The sequence below is a fragment of the Chiloscyllium punctatum genome, chromosome 17 (assembly GCF_047496795.1).
Source record: "Chiloscyllium punctatum isolate Juve2018m chromosome 17, sChiPun1.3, whole genome shotgun sequence".
Lineage (NCBI taxonomy): Eukaryota > Metazoa > Chordata > Chondrichthyes > Orectolobiformes > Hemiscylliidae > Chiloscyllium > Chiloscyllium punctatum.
The window spans coordinates 43,383,762-43,409,402 of record NC_092755.1 but is presented as its reverse complement, the minus strand read 5'-3'; the positions used below and the strand labels follow the sequence as shown (position 1 = coordinate 43,409,402).

The window sequence follows — 25,641 nt, the reverse complement described above, 5'->3', positions numbered from 1 at the left end:
TGTTATTACACTCTGCAAAACTATCAAGTTTAGGCAGGTTGCTGATTTTGAAAAGAATGATTATTAGTCAACAACTTCATCATTTAAATCATACAAACTAGCAGGATGGTAGATGATGATGAAGAAGAAATTGGACCTTGGTCTTTAATGGTTGATGACAAGGAGATAGAAACATAAAAAATAGTAGAAGGAGTAGATTATTTGGCTCTTCAAGCCTGCTACACCACTCAGTATGATCATGGCTGATCAATCAACTCAGTGCGTTGAACTCACTTTCTTCCCTTCCCTGCTTTCTCCCCAGACTCCTTGATCCCTTTAGCCCTGAAAGCTTTGTTATCTCCTCCTGGAAAGCATTCAGTGATTTGGACACAACTGCTTGTTGTGACAGAGAATTCTACAGACTTCATTTCAGCACATTGCTTTGCACTTCATTGTTGAATACCTTGCTGTTTTCATTTCAAAAGTTGCTTTATTGGAGGTTGGAAGTGAAAATGTTGCTGGTTTTATAGCTTTAACTTTGGATTTTTCTGCAGTCTTTTGACAATTGCTGAACTGGGTTTAAGAAAATAACCCAAGTCAAACAAATAAAGTATTGAAATTTTCGTAATGCCCTTTTGAAGATTAAGTTTCTTTTATTTTTGTCATTAGGTATGAGTGCCACAGCAAAACGGAATCCAACTTCAGGGAATAAAGAACTCAATTGGAATAGAGATAAAATCCGTGATCGGCCACGACAGAGCACAAGCAAAAAATTCTCATCTGCTGGCCAGGGAGGTAATGATGTTGCTAAACGCTCACGCAGCCGGATGTCAACAGAGTCTGAAACCCGAATGAGTAAGTCCAGATCTGACGGTCAGATCAGTGATAAAACTGCTCTAGAAGCAAAGGTAAAAGATCTCCTTACTTTAGCTAAAAATAAGGATGTGGAGATCTTGCATCTTAGAAATGAACTCCGAGACATGAGGGCCCAGCTGGGACTAAGCAATGACTTGTTGGAAGGAGTGGGAGAGGAGGAGATTGAAGTAAAAGAAGATACTGTACCCCATCAGCCTAGAGATGTGGAATCAAGTCTTCTCCAATTGGAAGAACAGAATAGTACAATCCGGGATGAGCTAAATCAGCTAAAAAATGAGAACCGAATGTTAAAAGATCGATTAAATGCTCTTGGTTTCTCTTTGGAGCAAAAGTTAGACTGTGCAGAGAAATTGTTTGGCTTTCAGTCCTCAAGTCCTGAGGTAGCTACTGGTAATCAGAGTGATGGTGGTACCTTAACTTCTTCAGTGGAGGGATCGGCACCTGGTTCTATGGAAGATCTTCTGAGCCAAGAGGAGAACACATTAACTGATAATCGCAGCAATTCTCTGGACAACCTGGACAGTGAATCCAGTGAGGTCTACCAACCACTTACTTCCAGCGATGATGCATTAGATGCACCATCATCGTCATCTGAATCTGAGGGTGCACCAAGTAGGGAGCGCTCAAGGAAGGGGAGCAGTGGAAATGTAAGTGAGGTGTCGGTGGCATGTTTAACAGAGCGCATTCACCAAATGGAAGAAAATCAACACAGCACAGCAGAGGAACTCCAAGCTACACTTCAGGAACTGGCAGATCTTCAGCAGATAACGCAAGAGTTGAATTCTGAAAATGAAAGGTTAGGAGAGGAAAAGGTCATTCTAATGGATTCCTTGTGTCAGCAAAGTGATAAATTAGAACACTTCAGTCGACAGAATGAGTATTTTCGTTCTTTGCTGGATGAGCACCACATTTCTTACGTTTTAGATGAAGATGTAAAAAGTGGTCGCTACATGGAGCTAGAACAAAGATATATGGACCTTGCTGAAAATGCACGTTTTGAACGTGAGCAACTTCTTGGAGTGCAGCAGCACTTAAGCAACACGTTGAAGATGGCAGAGCAAGACAATAAGGATGCTCAAGAATTGATCGGTGCTCTCAAGGAGCGTAACCATCAAATGGAGCGAGTAATGGAGTCAGAGCAAAAAGCCAAAACAGCCCTTGCTGGAGCATTGGAAGAATATAAAGCAACTGTTGCAAATGATCAGATTGAACTGAACAGGTTCAAGGCTCTGTTAGAGCATGAGAAACAGAAGGTCGCAGACTTGTATGCTTTCCACAATGCAGGCGACAAGTCAGATTTGCAAGAACTGTTGGAGACCACACGATTGGACAAGGAAAAAATTGAGGCCTTGTATAATAACCTACAGGAGGAACTGGCCCATACTCGCAATGATGCTAACCAACTACAAGATACCCTTGCTAAGGTAGGATGATTATTTTAAGTCATGAACAAACATCACTTACAATGGAACCCAGCAAACCAATTATTCGCTGGTTTGTAAACCATATCTACAATGAGTTTTCAATTCAACTGTGGTCCCTCTGGTCATGTCAGTGCTTACATTTGGTATAAAAAAGTATCAGACAGTGACCTGTGCAAATCATCCAATTCTGAAGCTGGATTGACATAAAAACCCTTAATTACTCCAACTAAACTGGATTCTGCATTCCATTGTAAGGTGATATCATGAAGTATTCACAGCTGTCGGTCGCTCTTTATCAGACTTTATAGAATTTCTTTGACCTAGAGATGCAGATGATAAAGCGTGATGCTGGAAAAGCACAGCAGGTCAGGCAGCATCCGAGGAGCAAGAGAGTCAACATTTTGGGCGGCAATCTTCTTCACAACTGGCGAGGGGGAAGGGGGCTGAGAGATAAATGGAGGGATGGGGCGATGGGGAGGTGATGGTGATAGGTTGGTGGGAAATGTGGATCAGATAGGTAGGTCAGGTCAAGAGGGCGGATCTGAGTCAGAGGGTAGGATCTGGGATGGGGTAGGGGGAGGGGAGGTTTGGAAACTGGTAAATTCAGTGTTCATGCCGTGTGGTTGTAAGCTCCCCAGGTGGAAGATGAGGTGTTCCTCCTCCAGTTTGTGTAGGCAGTGGAGGATGCCCAGAATGAATATGGCCTCAGGAGTGGGAGGGGAAGTTGAAGTGGATGGCCACAGGAAGGTGGGGTGGTTGGTGTGTACGGACCAGAGATGTTCCCTGAACTGTTCCACGAATTTGCGCCCTGTCTGTCTGATGTGGGGAAGACCACATTTGTGAGCGCCAGATGCAGTAAATGAGGTCGGAGGATGTACAAGTAAATCTCTACCGATTCGAAATGACACTTTAGGGCCTTGGACGGAGGTGAGGGGAGAGATGTGGCCGCAGGTTTTGCACCTCTTACAATGGTAGGGGAAGGTGCCAGGAGTGGAGGGGAGTTAGTGGCGAGGTGTGGATCTAAGAAGGGGGTCGCGGAGGGAACAGTCCCTGTGAAATGCAGATGGGGTGGGGAGAGATATATACTTGTGGTAGTGGGGTCTGACTGTAGGTGGCAAAAGTGGCAGAGGATGATGCGCTGGATTTGGAGATTCCTGGGGTGGAATGTGCATCCCAGCGAGATCCTATCCTTGTTGAGATGGGGGTTTTTCAAAGGTAGAGGTGCAGGAAATGGAGGAGTCGTAGTTGAGGACATCATTGATACATGGGACGGAAAATTGTGATCCTTGAAGTAGGAGGACATGTGGGATGTTCTAGAGTGGAATCACTCATCTGAGAGCAGATAGAGTGGAGGCAGAGGAATTGGGAGTAGGGGATCGTGTTTTTACAGTTGAGGAGGGTGGAGGTGGAGGAGATGTAGTCAGTGTGGGAGTCAATGGGTTTGTAGTAAATGTCGGTGTGGAGTAGATCACCAGAAATGGAAATGAAGAGATGCAGGAAGGAGAAGGAGATATCAGAGAGGACCAGGCAAATTTGAGGTCAGGGTGGAAGGTGTTGATGTGGTGAATGAACTCCAAACTCCTTGGAGTCATCTATATAGCGGAGGAAAAATTGGGTGATGATGCCAGTGTAGCTTTGGAAATGGGACTGTTCCACATATCCTGTGAATAGGCAGACATAGCTGGGGAAGTTCAAAACTGGGGGACATATTTTTAAGGTGAGAGGAGAAAGATGTAAAAAGGATATGAGGGGCAACTTTATTTTTACACAGAGTGGTTCATGTGTGAAATGAGATTCCAGACAAAGTGGTGGATGCAGATACAGTTATAATGTTTAAAAGGCATCTGGGTAGGTTAATGAATAGGAAAGATTTGGAGGGATATGGGCCAGGTGGGTCTAGCTTAGTTTGGGAACATGGTCAGGGTGGACTGGTTGGACTGAAGTGTCTGTTTCTATGACTCTGTGACATCCTATTTATGTTGCACTGCCAATCAATTTTAAATCTGTTGTCTGATGACTGATCCTTTTGCCACTGTAAACAGATTCTTTCAAAGCTTCAGAATTTTCAATGCGTCAAATAAATCTAAAACTTTGCTGTTTGAAAAAAGCACAATCTATTTTACTCTACGTGTCTCCACTTGACTGAAATCTCGTGTCGTCGATACAACTTGAATAATTCTCCATTCCAGTCTCTCCCAGTCTTGACATTGTTCCTAAATTGTAGTGCCAAGTGAAGTCAAATAATTATTATGTTTTAGTTATAATCATAATTATTATGATTAGGAACTTTGGGACTGGAGTAATTTTTTCAGCCCTTGGGCCTGATCTGATATTAAATTGAGATCATGGTTAATCTATATCCTAACTTCATCCATTCGCCATGGTTCCATATCCCTCCAGACAATGGGCAAGCAAAAAAAAATGTTGATCTATGAGTTTAAATTATTAATTGAGCTGGTACCTACAGTTTTTTGTAGGAGAATGTACCATACTTCCACTATCCTTTGAATGAAGAAATGTATTTTAACATCTCTCCTGATAGGTCTGACTTTGATTTTAAGTTCACATGCCCTATACTTCCCCATTATCACTTGTCCAGTGACAATTTAAAAAAAATCACACACCAGGTTATAGTCCCAACAGGTTTATTTGGAAGCACTAGCTTTCTGAGTGCTGCTCCTTCATCAGGTGATACCTGATGACCATAACCTGGTGTTGTGTGATTTTTAGCTTTGTACACCCCAGTCCAACACCAGCTCCTCCAAGTCAATGACAATTTATTTTTTCTCAGATTGTTGGCTCTCAAAGATCCTGCATCATGGACATTGGGCTGAGTGGCCTGTATTTTAATTTATCCCTGCTCCCTTTTTAAAGCACGGCTGTTACAATTACAATTGTCTAGCACTCTGACATCATCCCCATATCTATTGAGTGTTGACAGATAATGATCACAGGCTCCATAATTTCCATACTTGCCTTTGCTCAACAATTGAAATTGTAGAGTTTACAATTTTGACCAGCGTCTTTGAAGTATATCTTCTATCTGTTTTTATCCTATCCAGCTTTTCTACTGTTGTATTACCTCTTTTGTGAAGATGTGGAGGTGCCGGTGTTGGATCGGGGTGAACCAAGTCAGAAGACATACAACACTAGGTTATAATCCAGCTGGTTTATTAGAAATCACAAAGGGGCAGCACTTTGAAAGTTTGTGATTTCAAATAAACCTGTTGCACTGTAATGTGGTGTTATGTGACTTCTGCCTCTTTAATAAAGACCAATGTGAAATAAACATTTACTGCCTCTACCATGCATTCTGTTTCCACATTTGCCTGAATGAGTTCAGTTCCAGCAACATTCAAGAAGCTTGACACCATTTAGGATGAAGCAGCTTGCTTGATTGGCACCATATCCACAAACCTTCACTCCCTTCATTACCAATGCTTGTAGCAGCAGTTTGTACTGTCAGCAAGATGTACAACAGAAATTGACCAAAGATCCTTAGACAGTACATTCCAACCTTACCAACTAGAACATCACTTACTGAAGTGAGGGTTAGGACCTCCTGTGGGTTTGTGACTGAAAGTTTGGTGGAATGTGAGCTCAGAGGCAGCATTGATTCTTCCTCTTCCTCTCTTGCTGTCATTGGTCATCCCGAACCCACTATCAACAAGAGGGGTCGTGACAATTTTCAAGCCTCAAAATGGAGTCACACTCAGATGACCTGCAAGTTCCTGTTCAAGCTACACACCATCCTGACTTGGTTACATTAGCTGGGTCAGAGTTCTGGAAATCCCTCCCTTGTAGCACTGTGGATGTAGCTGTCTCAAATGGGCAGCAATGAATAAATTTTTAAAAGTTCCTTTTGGTTCCTAATTAACCCCTGTTCTTTCAACTATTTATACTTAATAAAATTTATTTTAAAATACAGTGATATCCTGATTATGTTTCTTTCTTAAACTCTTTGCTCCTCCTGTTTCTCACTTTAGCTTGGTATTTTCTACATTGATTCTAAGCTGTACTATTATCATGAACATATCACAAGCAACCCTTTGCTATTTTGTTTTAATCTCAATCTTTAGTCATTCAGGCAGCTTTTTACTTTTGTGAGAATGTGTGTGTATCTTGGCCATCTGAAAGCCTCCCAAAATGTTGCCAACCAACGATCATAGGACAGATTGTATTTGGTCCTTTGGAAACTTTAAGAAAATATTAACAAAAGTGAAGAGATGGGTGTAAATCACTTAGAGTCCAAGGGTAAAGCTGGTGATGGAATGAACGTTGGGCACTTGCTATAATTGGTGATTGAGCTGTAACACCGGTTCTGTACCTGTCAGGCAGCTGGAAGTCTGATTTATATCAAACCAATGTAACCATGGGGACAAAAGGGGGGAAAATGGGTCGATAGAAACTAATTTGAATAATAGCAAAAGGAATGAGGAATGATATTTAAGTTGCTGATCCTCAATTTAAAAAAAAGGCATACACTTTTTGAGTTATTCTCATGGTTTAAATATGATTTGAAGTGCTTCAAGCCCACAAAGTGCTTTGAAACCATAGTCACTGGTCTGTCGCTAGAAACTTGGCAGCCAGAATTCACATTGCATGATCCCACAATAGTAATGAGATAAACAGCCAAATCATCTGCTTGGGTTATTGAAGAATGCTGACTTAATTTTTTTGTCTTCTGCTGTGCTCTTCCCAAAGTCCACCAGTATCAGCCACTCCTTGCAACTGTGCCACTGTCTCCCCTGTTTTGTGATCAGAGTACTTTCTAAGTGTTGCATTGCTTGTGTCTAAGGTTGAAGATGAATACAGGATTTTCCAGGAAGAAGCCAAAAAACAGATAGATGACCTTAACCTGAATGTGGAGAAGCAACGAGCTGAACTGGAAGAAAAAGAAACAGAGATAAATGACATGAAAGAGACCATTTTTGAACTAGAGGATGAAGTGGAGCAGCATCGAACAGTCAAACTCCATGACAATCTCATCATCTCAGACTTGGAAAGTAAGTGCAGTGAAATCCAGCTGTTGAAACAATTGAAATGTAATCCTTCATTTCTAGCTTGTGTTGGTTGTAGATTGCAACAGAAAAGTATATATACAAATTCTGCCTATGCTCAGTGGGCAGTTTATAGCTAATTTCTCTTTGTTTCAGGGGCTGTCAGTTTGTCAGTTGACTTGTGATAAAATTGGGTCTTGCACAGATTTGAATTCCAGTTGGGAGACTAGATCGATTAGGGTTGCAAAGGAAAGTTTATGAAAGGCATTGATCTGGGAAAGTATTAGCCATTAGATGCCAACAGGCAAGGAGCAAAACCAGGTGATGCAGTCCTGTTTCTTATAGATGCACCTTGGTGAGCAGATCTTAAAGGGTAATGTTGAAAGACTCACTCAGAAATCATTTTTGTCATTTATATAAATTATTTGAATTTGAAAGAATGGTTTGTAAGTTAGCTGGTGACACTAAAATTGGTAGCACAATGGAAAATGAAGAAGAATACCTCAGATGGGCCGATGAACCGACAAGTTTAACTTGGCTAAATGTGAGGCATTGCATTTCGGTAAGGCAAATCAGGGTAGGTGATACATTTAATGGTAGGGTCCTGGGGAGTTGTTCCAAATAAAAAGATCTTGGGGTACAGGTTCACAGTTCCTTGAAGATGGAGTTACAGATGGACAGGGTAGTAAAGAAGGCATTTGGTGCGCTTGCCTTTATTGGTCAGTGCATTAGATACAGGAGTTGGGAGGTCATGTTGCAGCTGTACAGGACATTGGTTAGGCCACTTTTGGGAGACTGCGTTCAATTCTGGTCTCCCTACTATAGGAAAGCTGTTGTGAAATTTGAATGGTTCAGAAAAGATTTTGAAGGAAGTTGCTGGGGTGGACGATTTGTGCTATTGGGAGAGACTGAATAGGCTGGGCTGTATTCCCTAGACCTTTGAAGGCTGAGGTTTATATGAGCTGCCAGAGGAAGTGGTGGAGGCTGGTAAAATTCCAACATTTAACAAGCAGCTGGATGGCTATATGAATAGGAAGGGTTTAGAGGAATATGGGACAAATACTGGCAAATGGGACCAGATTAATTTGGAATATCTGGTTATCATGGATGAGTTGCATTGAAGGGTCTGTTTACAAGCTCTATGACTCTAAGTAAAATTAATAACTATTTTTAATTGTGACAGGAAAGTATTGTAGGGCAAGAATTGACTCCACATACCAAATATTTCAACTCCATTGCTACTCAGAAGATCTTTCCATCTTTTGATGATACATGCTTTGGCCTTTCTATAGTACCATACTGAAGTTAACATGACTAAAGCTTTTATTATTTCATTGTGGTGACATACTGTTTTGAGAAGGGTACATGTTATATATGATAGATTTAGTATGTCTTGACACAAGCATTTTTGTTGGATGTAAAATGAGGGAAAGAAATGTGTAAAGATGAATGAGGAAGAGGAGAAAATTTTGAATGCTACTCACAGCATTACTGGAAGTTACAAGCTGCTGTTGTTCGATACTGGTGAACTGAACATGCCTTCTATTGATGGCTAGAGAGTAAATCAATAGCTCCAATTAGGAAGTGCTGTTATTACAGCAGACTGGTTTAAAAGAACACTACTATGGGATCTGTTCATCAGCAAATTAACATTCTGCAAAACAGTAGGCCTAGGTCTAAGAACCATAAACCAGTTGGGATTTAACTAGCCCAGTGTACTGCTTTCTGTATAAAATTCTTGAAAAGAGATGCATTATGGGCAGATTGCAAATTTTAAAACCTATCTTTCTCTTTATATTCTCACAAGTCATCTCATCTCGCCTGTCCATAAACAGATAATGATTTAATTTTTCCTCTATTCTTAAAACTGTATTTTCCCCATTTTCGGTTTTTATTGGCTTTGGCTTTGGCCACAATACCATTGTTTTAAACCTTCCATTGGGTACATTTGTCACACATTCAGATGCAGTGGGCAACAAATAAGGTACATGAAATGTTGTTCCTGCAGTTTTTATTGACAACTTATTCAGTCATGTGTAAAAGTGTTTATGCTTCCTAGAAGCCGATGGGGAATATTTCATGCATGAGTATTTGGTGTATTTTGGATCCTGCATGAATGTGAATCATTTTATCACTGTCAGGTATCATTTTTGCTCAGTGGCCAATTTCTCATAGCTGAGATAAAGTCTTATGAGGCCAAGAGATTTGAGCCCATATTTAAGCCAACACCTAACACTACAATATCAGTATTGAAGGAGTGTTGCACTTGTCAAAGGTGCTGTCTTGGATGAAATGTTGAACAGAGGCCACACCTACCCTCAGTAGTTTTTTCTGCCATGTGTTTGTCTTATTGATCAACATTAGATAATTTGATTATTTTTTAATACAGTAGTAATATTTCCTGGTTTGGATGATTGAGTTTTAATTAGTTTAGTCCCATTTAGATTGTAACGATAAACCAGATTTCAGTACATTGGTGCAATTCATTTTGGGCCATTGTAAGTAGTTGAGGAGTCGGTTCTCAACCGTGCTAAATGAACTCCATTTCAAGATGCTCAGGATTGTAGGCTTCACTGGGGCACAGTCTCCTGGTGCTGTGTTACACCAAATGTCAGCTTCAACAAGAAGCCCAGTTTTACAGAAGCAGATAGGTTAGCCCTTGATCTCTTGGAAGGTTTTAGAGTAGCTACAGCAGGAACACAAAACTTTCTTATTTCCCAATCCTCCACTCTCCCAACTCAATGTTTATGTTTAATTGAATCACAGATGTTTTATACTAAATTATCTCTATCAAGTTCATCAATCGTTTCCAACACTGCTGATGTACATCCCTTCAAAATCTACAGCAACATGTTTATATCACGCTGCAGATGTGGAGTTTGGGATGGCATGAAGCTGCAAGGGGCACGTGGTTTGTTAGGATTGGGAGTACAGACAGATGTTGGGAAGGTCTGAGCAAGAGACTATTTGGGTTCCTTCATACGGAGTGCAATTTGAAGTATTGTCGAGGATGGAGGTTGTTGATATTGGCTCATTACCAGACTCCGGTGGTAATGGATTGGATAGTAGCTTTAGTGGGCTGAGGCCTGGAAGGCTGTGGGAGAGCAACAACCGAAGGCTGTGGGAGAGCAACAACCGAAGGCTGTGGAGCAACCTACCAATGGTCAGGGATAATCAAAGGAACAGGCTATATCTGCACTGTCTCTGTTTACTTCTCCCAAATGCCCTGAGCATCTATTCAGAGTAGATTTTAATTCAGCCCAAATACAACAACAAAACACTGTGGGTACTGGAACTCCAATAAAAACAAAAAAATGTTGAAAATCCCAGCATCATTTTAATTGTTCTGAAGGAAAATTATTGACCAGAAATATCAATTGCGCTCTCCACACCTGCTGTGTTTATTCAACACTATTAATCTGGCTGCAGCCAGATTTAATGAACCAACATTGGAACCAAGTTTCCAACATTGATTTTTACTGTGCTCCTTATTTTCCACAGATTCTGTAAAAAAGCTTCAAGACCAGAAACACGATATGGACAGAGAAACCAAGATCCTAAACAGGAGGCTCAGGGTAGGTTGTTTCAGTTACTTAGTTATTCTTTTTTTTCAACATCATTACAAGCTAAATCTTTGAAAATTAGCTATTTAAATCTTGGTGCAAATAAAAACTAAACACTTTGTTTTATATTTTCCTCTTTTTGGATCTATCTTTACATTCAACTTCTTCAATAATCTTCTAAACTCTCTGGAGAAAGTGAGGACTGCAGCTGCTGGAGAGTCAGAGTCGAAAAGTGAGGTGCTGGAAAAAGTACAGCAGGTAAGGCAGCATCCGAGGACCAGGAGATTCGACGTTTCGAGCATAAGCCCTTCATGTGCTTTTTCCAGCGCCATACTTTTCGATTCTAAACTCCCCGGTTGACTTCCCACCTCCAGGTCCTGATCCCATACACAATTCTGATTGACACCATAAATGTAGTTGGGAACGGTGTGCAAGTGATTTGGGATTACTCTTTTCCAACTGCTTCCTTTCGGATTTTTCTACTTCCGGGAGTAACGCTTAATCCAGGTGATCTGATTGAGGTAGAGGTTTGCATATTCTATCAATCATGATATGCTGATATTCAATGTTCTTGCATTGGTAATCTGTTTGTTTGCATTATTGGTTTAAGTTACTTGTAAGGGTGGCGCAATATTAATAATAATACAAGGGAGTTGAGCTTTGTATTTCAACTGATTCAAAAGCATCAATATAACCCAGAAAGCTACAAAATACACTAAATTCCTGAGGTTTGGGAGACACTCCAGGATTGGCTTGTATTGGCAAAGACTGTAGTATAAATCCAGCCCAAACCTGCAATATTCTGAAGAAATGCTAGCCAGGAACATTTTACTGACAATACTTTTGTAAACATGAGAGTGGCTGATAAAAGTTGATGGAATATTTCCAAGTGCGACTCTGGTATCCCTCAAGGTAACTTCAGAAAATTTCCAATCAACCTGTTCAGGGATTAGATTAGATTACATTAAATTATTTACAGTGAAGCGCAATGCAACCAGACCCATTCCCCTACATTTAGAGTCATAGAGATGTACAGCATGGAAACAGACCCTTCGGTTCAACCTGTCCACGCTGACCAGATATCCCAACCCAGTCTAGTCTCACCTGCCAGCACCCGGCCCATATCCCTCCAAACCCTTCCTATTCATATACCCATCCAAATGCCTTTTAAATGTTGCAATTGTACCAGCCTCCACCACTTCCAATGGCAGCTCATTCCATCTACATACCACCCTCTGTGTGAAAGAGTTGCCCCGTAGGTCTCTTTTATATCTTTCTCCTCTCACCCTAAACCTATGCCCTCTAATTCTGGACTCCCTGACCCCAGGGAAAAGACTTTGTCTATTTATCCTATCCATGCCCCTCATAATTTTATAAACCTCTATAAGGTCACCCCTCAGCCTCCAACGCTCCAGGGAAAACGGCCCCAGCCTGTTCAGCCTTTCCCGAAAGATCAAATCCTCCAACCCTGGCAACATCCTTGTAAATCTTTTCTGAACCCTTTCAAGTTTCACAACATCTTTCCGATAGGAAGGAGACCAGAATTGCACGCAATATACCAACAACACTCCCTAGGACCTTACCATTAAGTGTATAAGTCCTGCTAAGATTTGCTTTCCCAAAATGCAGCACCTCACATTTATCTGAATTAAACTCCATCTGCCACTTCTCAGCCCATTGGCCCATCTGGTCAAGATCCTGTTGTAATCTGAGGTAGCCCTCTTCGCTGTCCACTACACCTCCAAATTTGGTGTCATCTACAAACTTACTAACTATACCTCTTATGCTCTCATCCAAATCATTTATGTAAATGACAAAAAGTAGAGGACCCAGCACCGATCCTTGTGGCACTCCACTGGTCACAGGTCTCCAGTCTGAAAAACAACCCTCCACCACCACCCTCTGTCTTCTACCTTTGAGCCAGTTCTGTATCCAAATGGCTAGTTCTCCCTGTATTCCATGAGATCTAACCTTGCTAATCAATCTCCCATGGGGAACCTTTTCGGAACACCTTACTGAAGTCCATATAGATCACATCTACTGCTCTGCCCTCATCAATCTTCTTTGTTACTTCTTCAAAAAAACTCAATCAAGTTTGTGAGACATGATTTCCCACGCACAAAGCCATGTTGACTATCCCTAATCAGTCCTTGCCTTTCCAAATACATGTACATCCTGTCCCTCAGGATTCCCTCCAAAAACTTGCCCACCACTGAGGTCAGGCTCACCGGTCTATAGTTCCCTGGCTTGTCTTTACCGCCCTTCTTAAACAGTGGCACCACGTTTGCCAACCTCCAGTCTTCCGGCACCTCACCTGTGACTATTTATGATACAAATATCTCAGCAAGAGGCCCAGCAATCACTTCTCTAGCTTCCCACAGAGTTCTCGAGTACACCTGATCAGGTCCTGGGGATTTATCCACCTTTAACCATTTCAAGACATCCAGCACTTCCTCCTCTGTAACCTGGACATTTTGCAAATGCCACCATCTTGCCCCTTCACCTTCACCTAACACTACACTACACTAATGGATTGTGGGAGGAAACCGGAGCACCTGGAGGAAATCCACACAGACACGGGGAGAATGTGCAAACTCCACACAAAGAGTTGCCTGACGCAGGAATTGAACCCGGGTCTCTGGCGCTGTGAGGCAGCAGTGCTAACCACTGTGCCACCGTGCCGCCCACATGCTACGACAAGCTCTGGAACAGATGGGTCTTGCATCCAGGGATGCTACCACTGTTCCTCAAGAGCCAATCTCTCAAGGTGACTTCGATGAAGTTACTGTCAGTGGTCAGGGTGTGAAAGAATGTGGTAGATTACGTAACTGTATCAGTAAAGACTGAGCATTAGAATGTGTAGTATGGCTCTGGTCCTGCATAGAAATAAGATGGGCTTGGAAAGTTTCAATCACTTCACGTAAACAAAGGTTTACAACTCAAATTTTAACATAATTTGGCTTATCTTTGTCATGCTACCATTATGAACCCTCACAATGATGATCTATTTTATTTGAAACAAAACGTGTTTAAAAATAGGAGGAGTCGGCTGAATGGCGACAGTTTCAGGCAGACCTCCAGACTGCAGTTGTCATTGCAAATGATATTAAGTCTGAAGCACAAGAGGAAATCAGCGACTTGAGACGCAGACTTCAGGAGTCAATGGAAAAAACTGAAAAGCTCACCAAAGAACTGGAGGAAGTGAAGGCACGCAAGTACGTGGGATGTTGTGATGTGACTTGGTACGTTGTACGTTAGTTAGAGCTTTGTCTTTGAGCTAGGTCTTGCTAAAACTATAAATGGCATTAGTCAGACCACATTTAGAATAGTTTGAGCAGTTTTCGTCCCTTTTGTAAGGAAAGATATACTGGCACTGTGAACAGTCCAGAGAAGGTTCACTAGGCTGATCATGGGTAGGAGTAATTTTCTCATGAGAGGTTGAGTAGGTTTGGCCTGTTCTCATTGGAGTTCAGCAAAATGAGAGGCATTATTGAAGCATACAAGATTTTTAGGGACTTAACAGAGTAGATGCTGAAAAGTTGTTTCTCCTTGTGGGAGAATCTAGGACGAAAGGGCATAATCTCTGAATAAATGGGTCACCCAGTTAGAAAGAGATGAGGAAGAATTTCTTTACTGAAGGTAGTGAATCTGTGGAATTCTTTACCACAGAGTTCTGTAGAGCCTTGGCTGTTAAGTATATTCAGAGGTGAGCTAGACATATTTTTAATCATTAAGAGAATCAAGATTATGGGGAAAAGGCAGGAGGATCACTCATTGAATGGTGGGCTAGACTTGATGGCATTAAAGACCTGCTTTTACCTTTTATGGTCTAGTTGATTATTTACGTTGATTCATAATGATTGGGTAGGGAACTAGAACTCGAAATAAGCATGCAAGTGATAAGAGGAAAGGCAGACCAAGGAGAAAAAGAAATACCCTGAAGTGGTATATAAACCTATACTAAACTGGAGGTTAGTAAATTTAATAACAGGTCGAGGAAAACATTTTGAAATAATTTTGAGAAAACTGGTAATGAATACTGGAAAACTAATCACTTAAGCACAACATGGATATTTTTGGATTTTTATAAGACCTGCAGCAAGCGCAAGTATATAATGCTTTAAGTCTCACATCAAATGGGAAGCAAAGTAAATGTTAGATTTGAGAGATCTTTTTAGGTGTTTATGCACAGATATCCTAATATTGCTCATAAGAACATAGCACATAAGAACTTAGAGTAGGAGTAGGCCATCTGGCTCTTTGAGCCTGCTCTACCATTCAATAAGATCATGGCTGATCTTTTCGTGGCCTTGGCTCCACTTACCCGCCCTCTCACTACAACCCTTAATTCCTTTGCTATTCAAAAAATTATCTATGTTAGCTTTGAAAGCATTTACTGAGGAAGCCTCAACCACTTCACTGGGCAGGGAATTCCTTAGATTCACAACCCTCTGGGTGAAGTTCCTTCTCAATTCAGCCTAAGTCTGCTCCCCCTAATTTTGAGGCTATGCCCACCTTGACCTCGTTTCATTCGCCAGTGGAAACATCCTCTCTACTTCTATCCTATCTATTCCCTTTATAATTGTATATTTTTCTATATGATCCTCTTCATTCTTCTCAACTCCAATGAATATAAGAAGTCTAGGCAGTCTCTCCTCATAAGCCAACCCCCTCAACGTTAGATTGAATCTTCTCTGCACTCTCTCTAGTGCCGGTACATCCTTTCTCAAGTAAGAAGACCAAAACTGCACACTCTACTCCTGGCATGGCATGGCCTCGCCATCACCCTATAGGGGTGGCACGGTGGCTCAGTGGTTTGTTCTGCTGCCTCACAGCACCAGGGTCCCAGGTTCGATTCCAGCCTCTGGCAGCCATCTGTGTGGAGTTTGCACATTCTCCCCCCTGTCTGCATGGGTTTCCTCCGGGTGCTCCGGTTTCCTCCCACAGTCCAAAGATGTGCAGGTCTGGTGAATTGGTCATGCTAAATTGCTCATAGTGTTAGGTGCATTAGTCAGAAGGAAATGGGTCTGGGTGGATTACTCTTCGGGGGGTCGGTGTGTGGACTGGTTGGGCCAAAGGGCCTGCTTCCACACTGTACGGAATCTAATCTAAACTAATCTATACGGTTGCAACAAATCTTCCTGCTTATAAACTTTAGCTATGAAGAACACAATTCCATTTGCCTCCTTAATTACTTGTTGCACCAACCTTCTGTGATTCATGCTCAAGGACATACAGGTTCCTCTGCAAAACAGCATGCTGCAATATTTTACCATTCAAGTAATAGTCCTTTTTACTGTTATATGGATGACTTCACATTTATTAACATTGTAATCCATCTGCCAGACGTTTGCCCACTCACTTAAACTTCTATGTCCCTTTGCAAAGTTTCACAATCCTCTGCGCATTTGATGTACCACTCATCTTAGTGTCATCTGTCCTTGTTGCATTGGGAGCGGTGGGGTTCAATGGCGGTGGTGCGTAAAATAGAGGAGATGTGCTGGAGGGCATTGTCAACCATGTGGGAAGGGAAGTTGCGATCTTGGAGGCTATCTGCGACTTTGTGAGGTGGAATTGGTCATTCTGGGAACAAATGCAGCAGAGGCAGAGGAATTGGGAATAAGGGATGGTGTTTTTATAGGAAGTAGGATGGGAGGAGGTGTAGTCTAAGTAGTCATGGGAGTCTGTTGCCTTGTAATAGATGTCTGTGGTTTAGTTGGTCGCCGGAGATGGTGATGGAGAGATTCAGGAAGGGGAGGGAGGTGCCTGAGATGGTCCAGGTGCATTATAGGAGAACAACCTGTACCATGAATTATCCAGATTAGTATCCTGCTGCTAAGATGGAGCTATGTTTCAGTTTCCTGCTCCTTTGAGGGTGGAAACTCATCACCCAAAGTGAGCATAGTTTGAAGTCACACAGAATAATTGTTTAATCTTCTGCAGCTTGTGTTATGCCTAGCAGGTTCAGGTTACAGCTCCACAAAGTGTCCAGATCATTCTACATGTATAAAAATTGTAGGAATGTTAGGTGCAGTTTATAATCGTTAGTGAATGAATGAAATTATCATCATGCTTTGTTAATAAACCTGACATGTTTGTTGCTGATTTGAAATTTTGCAGGGAGGAATGATACAAGTAAACACAATACAAACAGTTGCAGAAAGATTTGGGCAAATACCCAAACAGATTTAATAATGTATTGTAAATGAACAAATAGTGTTGGAACATGGTTCCAAAAATTGAGCAGGGATATATGCTCCGGAATAGAACCTGAGTCTGACTCTATAAAGCAGTCAGCCCAAGTACAGAATAAATCAAAAGGAATTATGCAATTGTACAAAGTCCTGTTTAGATTCTCTCCAGTGAAGGGTTCAGTTCTTGTCAGCAAGTCATAAGAAGGAGCATTGTCCTTCACATATTTTATGTTTCCATACACAAATCTCTGACAGTCTAGACCAGGTTTCTGTTTGGAAAGCGAATGCTCAGTTAATAGAGGGCAAGAGGAGTCAGAAGAAATATTCCAAGCATAACCAAATCTGAAGGCTTAAGCCACTTAAAAATAATTGAAGCCTGAGAATCTTCCATGACCGTTAATACGTGTTTCAGAACAGCAGGCTAAAAGTGTCCTCAGCACAAAATCAATCAGCAATTGGCTAAAGAATAACAATAGGTTGGTGAGACATCCATTCATTGAAATTAGAAGCCACTCCTGGCAAACCCTTGTTCCTAAGTCTTATATGTTATGTTTCTTTCAGTATTATTGTACAGACAAATGTAATGAGTGTTGCTATGTTGAGAATGAGGTTTTACCAGATTTGATCTTGGTCACTTTGAAATTTATATTTTGAGAAACAGAAATAAAAGTTTCATGAGTTTAAAAAGAATTGCCAAAGTTGAACCAAGTGAATTGACTAGTGTAGTGAAGGCCCCGTGATACCATAAGATTCTAATTTTAAGTGAGATAGATTTAGGAGTGAGAGCATCCAACATATAATGGGATTGTGGAATGAAGCAATGTTAACTGATTGAATAATAACTGGAAATGGTTTTGGAAAGAGTTGATTCAGGATATAGTGAGGTGATAGGATTGGGTTTGAAAAATGTTTGTTACAGCTAAAACTTTTCCTATTTGAGAGTTTTCCAATTTTGTGCATGTTGAGGGAATCCCGAAGGTAGCGAACCACAACTGCGAGATTTAATTCATTTTGCATTAGCAGGATTTGTATCTGCAGCGTCTGGGTAAATGTTTGGCTCCTGGGATATGGGCCAGGTGCTGGCAGGTGGGACTAGATTGGATTGGGATATCTGGTCAGCGTAGACGAGTTGGACCGAAGGGTCTGTGTCCATGCTGTTCATTGCTATGACTCTGTGCTATGTTACAACTGAGATCAGTTACTGATTGTAGGACTTTGTGTGTATAAATCCTGGTACAAGAAAAGAATTCCTTTCAGCTTTAATGTTTGCTACAAGAAAAGTATTCCTTCCAGCTCTAATGTTAACATCATCCAAGCCATAACTGACAGCACAGTATAATCAAATTTGTGTTCTGGGGTGATTGTGCTTGCTAAGCTGTGATATTTATCTTATACATAGTAGTCTACCTATTTTAATCTTTAGGCAGGATGAAGAGCGGGGGCGTATGTACAATTACATGAATGCTGTAGAGCGTGATCTGGCAGCTTTAAGACAAGGTATGGGTCTGAGTCGCAGATCATCTACCTCCTCTGAACCATCGCCAACTGTCAAAACTCTAATTAAATCCTTCGACAGTGCTTCCCAAGGTAACATTTCTACTTCTCTTTCTGTTTCTACTTGGAAATACTCTGATATTTAAAAACTGTTATGAATGCAGAAAATAGTAAATTGCTTTAGTTAGTTCAATTAAGGTCAATCTATTTGTGTTTTATTACAAAACATTGTTGTGAATCTTGACATTCCCCATTGCACTGATACACACTGGCTCAGATTTTCCAATAGCAAGATGGTCATTGCAGACTAGTGTGAACCAGAATTGCACATCAAAACCATGGTGAAAATCCCAACAAAGCTGACTCGATGGGATGTGTCTAGGAAGTTGGAATTTTCCTTGGGGCAGTTACTCTGCATTTGGAACCTTTTGAAAATGTCCCCTAGTCTGAGACAGAGTCAGAAACCTCTAAACGTTCAACTGACCTAGGCTTAATAGTTATCCAGGAAACATTAAAGGATTAATACTCCGCCAACACCTGGGTGACTTAACTTGAACTCCTGACTTACCACTGACCCATCTGATCACTTCTTACCCTGGATCACCTGACCTTCCCCACTCACTGGACCCAAATCTCTCTCAGGTGCCATGCCTCACACTTATCTGCTCTTAGCTTTCAAAGTGGCTAACAGGCTTTTAAATAAGACAACAGCACTTCCTGCTGCAAAAGGAGGCATGGTCACCAGAGTCCTCTCTCGGCTTGGCTTGGTGAATTTTGCTTCACATAAGAACATTTCTTGCAGCAAATTTTCAGTAAGACCTCCTTTAAAGAAAAGTATCTGATCAGTAAATCTGGGCCACTATTTTCTTGCACAGATTAGGCAAAGCAGGATTCTGTGGTCTCTAGTATTGACTGCAGTACTTTTAAATGGTACCTTTGTAAATGTAAGCCAATGACTTTATAATTTTGAAAACTAGCTTCTTTTCAATAATCTAGTTTCCCCTCCTTATGAGAATGAGCATGTCTCCTCAGTAGCAAGTTTGAGATGGGCAACTTGCTGTGTGGGCACCTAGACTTTCAGTAACAAATCACTTTGGAAATACTTAATTGGGCTAGGCCAACTGGGAAATGTACTCTTGTTTGATTCATTAACTATGCAGAAAACATAGTCAATATTTGCTGACCTAAACTTAGCTTTGCTTGTTACATTCTCTGTCACCATGTCCTCTCTCCCTCCACCCGCCCCCCGCCACTTCATTGGGACACATTTTTTCCAAGTTTGGCAGTTGGACACACCGTTGTTCTGCCATTCTCACTCAATCTGTGGTATCAATACTCTTCCTCCCTCAGCACTCTATCCCACTATTGCATAAATGCTGCCCCCTCTACACTTCACATCAGCTCTATTGGAGAGTCATCTAGACTTGAAATACTAGCTTGCTTTTCATGGATGCTGCCTGACCCACTGTGATCTCCAGCATTTGTTGTTTTCAGTACAGGTTCCAGCATCTGCAGTAATTTGCTCCTAAATTTAATCTTTTTTTTCAGTTCATGCCAACCTTAAATTCCTGGACACGTTCTCATCCCCTCACATTCAATTCTGATTTTAGTGGAAAGACTGGCTGAGAAGATAATCTATCTAGTCCACATTACTGTAGACATCTTTCCTCTATTGTCTCAGACTACTTTGGCTACTCAAGCTATTGAGCAATGCTCTTTCTTGACTCATATGGATAATATTGTCTTTGTAAACTATATAAACATCTGAGGACTAACAATCACAGTTGGTGGCCACTTATTCCTCCATTTGTTACACTAAGAGAGAACTCCAAATCACTAACAGGAGAATCTGATTAGCGCTCCTTCAGAAATGCAGAGAGTATTTGAAATCTGACAGGTAAATATGAGGTTCGAATTCCTGGTCGGTAGGGCAGTAGGGTACCAAGTGGATGCAGAGGAGTAAGGATGGTTTTGGGGTTGGGTATTGTCAGGCTTCAGCAGTGTGGAGGGTATTGGATTTAGGGTGTCTTGTCCTAGGGTCCGGTGTAGAGTGGTATACAGTCTCCAGAGAAGGTGTAGTTAAGGTTTTATGTTATGTTGCTGGGGTGAAGGAGATGGTGGTCAGTCTAATAGTTACCCAGGACTTAGATTATGTATTTAATTGCTTCAACTTTACTGGGTGACTATTTCCTTAATTGCAGCAGAACCCTGTGAATGTTCTGATTAAACTTCTGGAGAATTCCAGGCATACGGGAATTGATTGGAATCTACAATTCCCTGGGCAATTCCCTCAGAGTTTGCCACATTGGGAATTCCACATTGTCCTCATGTGCAACTCCCATCTGTGCTGCACAAAAGACTATCAGGCCATCAGAAAATCTGGGTCCTTTTTTTAACATGTCTGTCATCCTCCTCTCTAAAAGGAAACTATTTTGGGATGCCGAGATGCCAGCTGACTGCTGTTTTAAATACTGTAATTCAAATGCAAAAAAATGGTTTACAGAGAAGACAGATAATGTAATGCAGGAGAAATAAACTGGCTGCACCTATAAAGTTTTATATTTGTTATATATGGCTGTTCTTACTTACATTAAATTTTTAACATATAGTTTGAGGAGTACCCTTTACCAGGAGTAAATGTGTCATTGTAACTCTGCAATCTTCCTGAACTTACATAATACCACAATTGACATTTTGCATTATTGGACTTTGACTGGTGTGGGCGAGTTAGGATGAAGGGCCTTTTTCTGTGCTGTGGATTACACGACTGTTGCAGTTGAGTTCGAGTATATGTACTGTTAATTGGGCTGTGATATGCCACTGAAGAAGAATTATATTTTAAAATTGTGAATGTGAACCAAATTACTAAATCAAAAGTTATTCTTTTTCCAGTTGTACCTAATACTACTACTACTACTGCAGCTACCATTCCACGAAGCCCTCTCAGCCCAAGCCCTCTGAAAACACCACCAGCAGCTGCTGTGTCACCAATGCAGGTTAGTAAGTCACCCAGTGCACAATCGAATGTTTGCCTGGGGAGTTTTCCTCTACTCTGAATTCCTGGAGCAGAGATTATTGAACCATGCTTCAAATCTTGATCTTTCCATTCTCTCATAAATTTCACAGTCTTGGGTATACAGAGGAACCTGGATTATCTGGCTTTCAGTTCTGCGAATATCGGATTATCTGGCCAGATTGCAAGGTTCCAGCGCTTGGCTAAACTATGTTATCTGGCATTCGTTAATCCGGAATTCAATTAACCAAACAAAATACTCCCCGCCCATGCCCTTTGGATAATGGAGCTTCCTCCATATGCCATTTAATGAGTAGTTTAAGTTGTTTCGTTGCAAATTATTCCATTTACATCTCCCCAAATCATGATAATATTTATAGAAACTGTACGTTTTTATTGTTAGATTAAGCATTCTCATTTCTGAAGAAATAGAAATGAAACTAGTGATCAAAGTTTGTGAGAAGATTTGTAGCTTGGGTGCTCGTTGTTATGGTTGTGTTCGCCGAGCTGGGAATTTGTGTTGCAGCACCAAGGAGAGGGAAGCACTAAAATCACTAAGAAACGATAAGAACATAATCATACTACCAGCAGACAAAGGCAGAATAACGGTCATCCTGGACAAAGCAGAGTACATCCAAAAAGCACAACAACTACTTGCAGATACCAACACCTACCAAAAGAGGGAGTTTGACCCCACCCCACAGCTCACCAATAGGATAAACAACACACTGAGGAATCTACAAAAAAACAGACAGATAACCAGGTTTGACCTACAGAGAATGAAACCTGAAAGCAACAACACCCCCAGATTCTATGGACTACCCAAAATGCACAAACCAGACATCCCACTCAGACCCATAGTATCACTACCAGGGACACCATCACACAAACTGGCTAAAGAACTACAGCAGAAACTGAAACACCTGATCCGCAGATCCAGACACTCTATACAGTCAACACAGGAATTCTTGGACATCATCAGAAATATACACATAGACAAGGAAGAAACTATGGTCTCATTCGATGTAACGGCACTGTTCACCTCTATTGATAAAACCCTAGCCAGAGAAACAATAGCCAACCTGCTGGACATACAGAACAGACAACAGGACATCGAACCTATCAACAAAGACAGCATACTCAAACTACTGGACCTGTGCCTCACAACACACTTCACATTTAACAACCAAATATATGAACAAATCAACGGCACACCCATGGGCTCACCCATCTCTGGTCTCATAGCAGAAGCGGTAATGCAAAGATTAGAACAAGCAGTCTTACTGCAAATTCAACCCAAACTCGGTCAGATATGTAGATGACACCTTTGTAATAATTAAAAACACAGAAACAGAGAACACGCACCGGATCATTAACATCACACTCACAGGAATCCAATTCACTAGAGAGGAAGAAAAAGACAACCAACTCCCATTCCTAGACGCGATGGTACAGAGAACACTGAACGGAGAATTCACCTCAAAGATACACAGGAAAGCCCCACACACAGACCAAGTCCTGAACTACGAAAACAACCACCCCAACACACACAAAAAGAAGTTGCAGCAAGACACTATTCAAAAGGGCCACAACACACTGCAGCGCACCAGAACTGCAAAAAGAGGAAGAAGAACACCTCTGAAACGTATTCGCCAAAAACGGATACCCCCGCAATTTCATCAACAGATGCCTAAGGGAAAGACAATGGAACGACGACATGCCGCAACCCAAAGGACTAGCCACACTACCATACTTCAGGAGCACTTCTGAACTGACAGCCAGACTACTGCGACCACTAGGTCTCATAACAGCACACAAACCAACAGCCACTCTCAGACAACAACTCACCAGAACGAAGGACTCGATACCCAGCATGAGCAAAACCAATGTAGTGTACAAAATCCCATGCAAGGACTGCACAAAACACTACATAGAACAAACAGGAAGACAGTTAACGATCCACATCCATGAACACCAACCAGCCACGAAACGGCACGACCAACTATCCTTAGTAGCCACACACACAGATGACAAGCAACATGAGTTCAACTGGGACAACACTACTATTATAGGACAAGCCAAACAGAGAACAGCCAGGGAATTCCTAGAGGCATGGCACTCATCCACAGATTCAATCAATAAGCACATTGACCTGGACCCAATATACCGGCCACTGCAACGGACTGGAACTGACAACCGGAAGCGGCAGATACAAACCACTATAAATGCCGGAGGAAAGGTCACCGAAGCGCTTCACAGGAGGCTCCCAAGCACTGAGGATGTCACCTGGACGGGGGACGAAATGTCTGCAACACAAATTCCCAGCTCGGCGAACAGAACCACAACAATGAAACCAGTGATGTTTATTTGTAGGATATATGCGAACTTTATGAATTGAGCATCCAAAGTCTGTATATCTTTCTGTTTTTCTTTAACGCTGTTGTAATGTGCAGCTTAGAATAACAAGATTGAAGAAGACAACAGCAATCATAAGAATGGTAGTTTGTGATTGAAATTGCACAACTTGGAAACAATGCAAACATCTGTCATATATTAATTGTAACATTTTCTTTCATACAACCAAGGAGTAGGAATAGGCCACTCTGCCCTTCATGCCTGTTCTTCCAAAAGGTCATGGCTGATCTGATTTTATCTTAAAACCTGTATTGCTGCATAACCCAATAATCTTTCAACTCCTTGGTAATTAAGAATCAATCTACCTCTACCTTAAAAATATTTAAAGATTTTATATCCACTGCTTTTTGATGAAGAAAATCTCTCAATCCTCTGAGAGAATAAAGTTTCCTCATCTTTGTTTTAAATGGGTGACTTTTTTTAAGCTATGACTACTGGTTTGAGATTCTCCCACAAGTGGAAACATTCTTTCCACATCCATCCAAGTAAGAATTTAGCTGCTTACTTTAACTCTCCTGAATGCTCATACACCCCAATTGTGGAAGGTGCCACCTGTATCATAGCTGCTTATGGTCTAAGATGTGGGTTGGTATTGAGCCAATTTCTGTATGTAGCTCAGTGATTGTAGTTTGATGCTGTAGAGTCTCTGATTTACGTGCCATAATTGAGGTTATACTAACAAAATAAATTGCCCTTGACCTGATTTTATTAAAGCCGCTGCCAAATAATGCCCAATTATTTGGGATACTACCTTTAAAACCACAAGTTGCTTAAACCAGAAAAAGTTACAAAACCTATCATGGTGACCCTTAGTTTGTTCAACTGAATTTGAGTAACAATTTAAGTTCAATATTTTTTTGAATAACTATTGTATTGGCAGTTATCATCAGCTTTGGCTGTTTCTAATTGTGTTTCAGGTTTTCTTTGGCTACAGAGCCATTTCTTAATGTTCTAAAAGTATGTAATGACAGTTTAAGTCATGGTCTTTAGAGCCAACAACACTGAAGGTTTGAATAACTCCAGCATCCCACTTTCGCTTGTGCCCATTTAGATTAACCTTTCTTTCAGTTGCCTCTTTCAGTTGAATTTAGTGGAACATGGTGCCAGTCTGTAAAGAAAGCTACATAATTACAAAGCCAGTCATATATAAATTTGCACAGTTGACAGTGATGTGAAGGTTGGAGTCCTTTTTTGTTCATTCCCGTTCCTACATCTTATTACGACATGGAGGTGAACCCCTGTTACTTAAACCTAAACACCCAGAAAAGCCCGCCTCACCTTGCCTCGCGATCTGTTAAAATATGAGTGACAGGGAACTCTACAATTCCACTATTTAAAGAAAATAACATCAATTTATTTTTTAACTTTAAAAGTGAACATTAAACAACAACTATTCACAACTCTAAACTTCCTTTTCTCTTAACTGCTTACTATCTGTCTCTAACTCGAAAATAATATACTGTTCCAATAAGACACTAATTGAAATTACGTCAACTTAATTTCAAAATCATGCAGCTGTTGTCATCTTCCGTGTCTTTCTTCTTGTGGCTGAAGGTCTCCCTGGGTCGTCATCTTTCTTTTTACTGCGAATATGTTTCCTATGAAAAGGTGCCTTTGATGGAGAGTGTTTCCTAATTTCTTGAAGAACAAGAAGATCAAGCATTTCTGGCTTGATCGCTGTTG

General features: G+C 41.2%; 1 protein-coding gene across 7 annotated transcripts in view; it reads left to right on the top strand.

Annotated features, from left to right (window-relative positions):
* Positions 1-25,641, top strand: part of specc1la (sperm antigen with calponin homology and coiled-coil domains 1-like a) — a 307,162-nt gene that overhangs the window by 110,662 nt on the left and 170,859 nt on the right. For 5 of the 7 annotated variants that reach the window (XM_072587016.1, XM_072587013.1, XM_072587012.1 and 2 more), the window contains exons 4-9: positions 649-2,279; positions 7,078-7,285; positions 10,781-10,854; positions 13,882-14,084; positions 18,460-18,623; positions 21,423-21,526. In XM_072587016.1, the coding sequence (XP_072443117.1) occupies positions 649-2,279; positions 7,078-7,285; positions 10,781-10,854; positions 13,882-14,084; positions 18,460-18,623; positions 21,423-21,526 (2,384 nt within the window). The remainder of the gene's footprint in view (positions 1-648; positions 2,280-7,077; positions 7,286-10,780; positions 10,855-13,881; positions 14,085-18,459; positions 18,624-21,422; positions 21,527-25,641) is intronic. The other 2 variants (XM_072587015.1, XM_072587014.1) reach the window with 1 other exon arrangement.